Below are 3,088 nucleotides of genomic sequence, written 5' to 3'. Positions count from 1 at the left end.
TTTGTGTCTATGTCTTTAATGTCTATGTCTCTGTGTTTCTGTCTCAAGAGATACATGAACCAAACGCTGTATAATAGTAGAAGACTAGAAGTAGATGATAAATCTTGCAAAGATGTAGAGCACAAAGTATGTGCCAAATTACAGGATAAAATGAAAATATATGTAACAATGTAAAGATGCATTTTTTTGGTAGACAGTCAATAATATATATAAAAATTAAACATAAAAGATAAAACCAAAAACTACCATGATTACTTCTCAACAAAGAATGCACATTAGACCAAAAAAGTACACTGGCCAACAAAATAATACATATCAGGGGAACGTAGGTGATGAAGAAGGAAAATGGTTATTAAAAGTAAAGAACCATATATATATAGTCATCAAATTAAAGAATGAAATAGACAATTACATATGTTTCCAAATCACAGAACAAATAGCACCTGTTATCTATACAAAATGACAACACAAAATCAAATAAAAAGAGCAACTCATATAGGAAAGAACCTAATTTTGGGCCGGGTAATTCGAATACCAAATTGAAGGCACGGCTTTATTATTCGTCCTAATTGTGCCAAACAACACGACTATACCTTATTTCCAACCTCATCTTCTTGTTCATGCTCACCTGATATTTCTTCTAAAGATTTTCCCTTTGGCTCAGGCACCAAGAATGTAAACAAGAACCCTAAAATATTAACCACTCCTAATACCAACAAAGAATTCTTGACACCGATGCCGGGAGGATAACCTGCATCTGTCTTGGTCTTGTCCGGACTCTGCGCCAAATATAGGAATCCAAAAGCACCAATCATAGCACCAAGCTTGCCGGAAGCCGACGAAATCCCATGACATGTAGAGCGGAATCTTGCAGGGAAGATCTCTGCAGGGACGACGAAAGTGGTTGAGTTAGGCCCAAAGTTTGCGAAGAAGAATGTTAATGAATACAACACGACGAATCCAATGCGATTCTCTTTCTGAGTCCAGTGCTCATAAGGAATTGCGAGGGCGAACATGAACACTGTCATGAAGAAGAAGCCAATCAATTGGATGGTGAATCTTCCGATCTTATCAATGAATGCTACTGTAAACCAGTATCCAGGAACTGTACTGCAGACAGCTATAAGCGTTTGAGCTCTCGCGATCTTGTAAACTTCTTCCAACGCATTCATGGTTTCCGCAGGAGGAATCCAACCGACTGCGCTGAAGATATCTTTCTGGAAGAGATTCTGACTGTAAAATGCAACATCAAGCAAGAACCATGTACTCGCTGTTCCAAGCAAATGTAAACCGTGACGCGCCGCGAATTGTTTAGAGAACAAGCCAAAATCCTTAGTTCTATCCTCCTCTTTCTTTAATTCCTCTGCTTGGAGTTCTACTTGCATAACTTTAGACATATCTTTTGTAGCCTGTTCCATGTTCTTCGCAACCAACGCCGTGTAACGCGCGGTTTCCGGCATCTTTGTCCTCCAATAGTATGTCAGTGCAGCGGGAAGAGCCCCCACCATAAGAATTATTCTCCACGCAAAATCTGCTTCTGGAACAGTTGAGCCTACCGGATCAACCTTATATGGTGGAGAATTGAATTTCACCTTGAATATCGATGAGATAACGATTGCAAATATGCCTCCGGCCAAGATACCAAATCCCTGCATCGCGAAGACGGCGGCTATAAATGCGCCGCGAGTTTTCTTATTTGCGTACTCCGACATAATGGTGGCAGAAAGCGGATAATCTCCTCCGATCCCGAATCCGAGCCAGAACCGGAAAAAGCAGAGCGTCGCCAGAACCGACTTCGGTTCCCGGCCGAACGAGAGGCCGGAGGCGACGGAGCAAACCACCATAAGCATCAGAGTCATGCCGTAGACTTTCTTTCTTCCGAGCTTGTCACCTAACCAGCCAAAGAAGAGCTGGCCAGAGAGTGTTCCGATGAAGGCTACGCCGTTAACTGCGGCGGAGACATTGGGCGGCAAAGTTCCCGGCTTTGGTGCGCCGTCAACGTGATAGTATATGCGGCCGAGTAGTTTCGTTACGAGGGAAATACAAAACAAATCATAGGCATCTGTGAAAAATCCCATTCCTGCAACAATGATTGCTGTGAAATGATACCATTGTGTTTTCGCCACATCAAGTGCATTCAACACTTGAAGTTGATCCTTCGCCATGTATAATTATCTTTGAAGCTTTATTTAATCCTAGATAAAATACACCTACAACTGTTAAAAAGGAAAGAATGTCAATAGTTAATACAAGTATTAGTCTTATAAAAAAGACTTATTAAAAACTATTGTATTGTACTGCATACTTCTACGGTAGAGTCTGCAGTGACTATCATTGTGATAGTTCTAGTGGGACTATATAATTTTGACAATATTTAAAAAGCACACATTTTTTTATATTTTTATAATAATTGTTATTTTTATTTTTAAATACTAAAAAATATATATTTTTTATTTTAACAATTTTAAATATTGTCAAATTTATATAATCATTTCAACTATAATAATAATAATAATAAAAATATCAGATTCATATTCACATACAAATTGAAAATATACATAGTATTAGTATACAAAATAAGCATAAAAAAATCTAAAAAACACAATATTTATCTTTTCTGCAACATGCATCAGAGTGAGCCTCTAATAATAATCACTATAGCATGCTGCTACTACTAATTGAAAACACATGTAAATAAGGTAATGTGAATATAAAATATTTTCAATTTTCATACACAAAAACAATTAACCTTCTAAACAAAAGGACAAATAAAGCAATGAGCTAATTTTATTTGGCTAATCTAATAAAAGTATGTCAATTTAGATCTTTCTAAAGGAAACTTATATACATAATTTCTGAAGAAATATTTGTCCAATTCTAAACATATTTAATGCATATTTTAAAAGTATTTATACTATTTAAAGAACTATAGAAAATGCGTAGCTGTGATATTTCTGACGCGCACATACACACTTGAATGCATGACATAATAACAAATATAAATTATGATGATCAATCCAGTACAGAAAATGAGAATTAATTAGGAAAAACAATATAATGTACCACGATTTTCTTTCTCTTAATGATG

General features: G+C 36.5%; 1 protein-coding gene across 1 annotated transcript; it reads right to left on the bottom strand.

The window, feature by feature from the left end:
- Positions 1-225: 225 nt before the first annotated feature.
- Positions 226-2,165, bottom strand: LOC112738611 (inorganic phosphate transporter 1-4). The gene has a single exon (XM_029291505.2). It carries the CDS (start codon positions 2,163-2,165, stop codon positions 588-590), a length of 1,578 nt encoding a protein of 525 aa, XP_029147338.1. The 3' UTR covers positions 226-587.
- Between the last annotated feature and the right edge of the window lie 923 nt (positions 2,166-3,088).

This window comes from Arachis hypogaea, chromosome 2 (assembly GCF_003086295.3).
Source record: "Arachis hypogaea cultivar Tifrunner chromosome 2, arahy.Tifrunner.gnm2.J5K5, whole genome shotgun sequence".
NCBI classification, from domain to species: Eukaryota; Viridiplantae; Streptophyta; class Magnoliopsida; order Fabales; family Fabaceae; genus Arachis; species Arachis hypogaea.
Note: the sequence above shows the minus strand (reverse complement) of the source record. Positions and strands in the feature narration are given on the sequence as shown.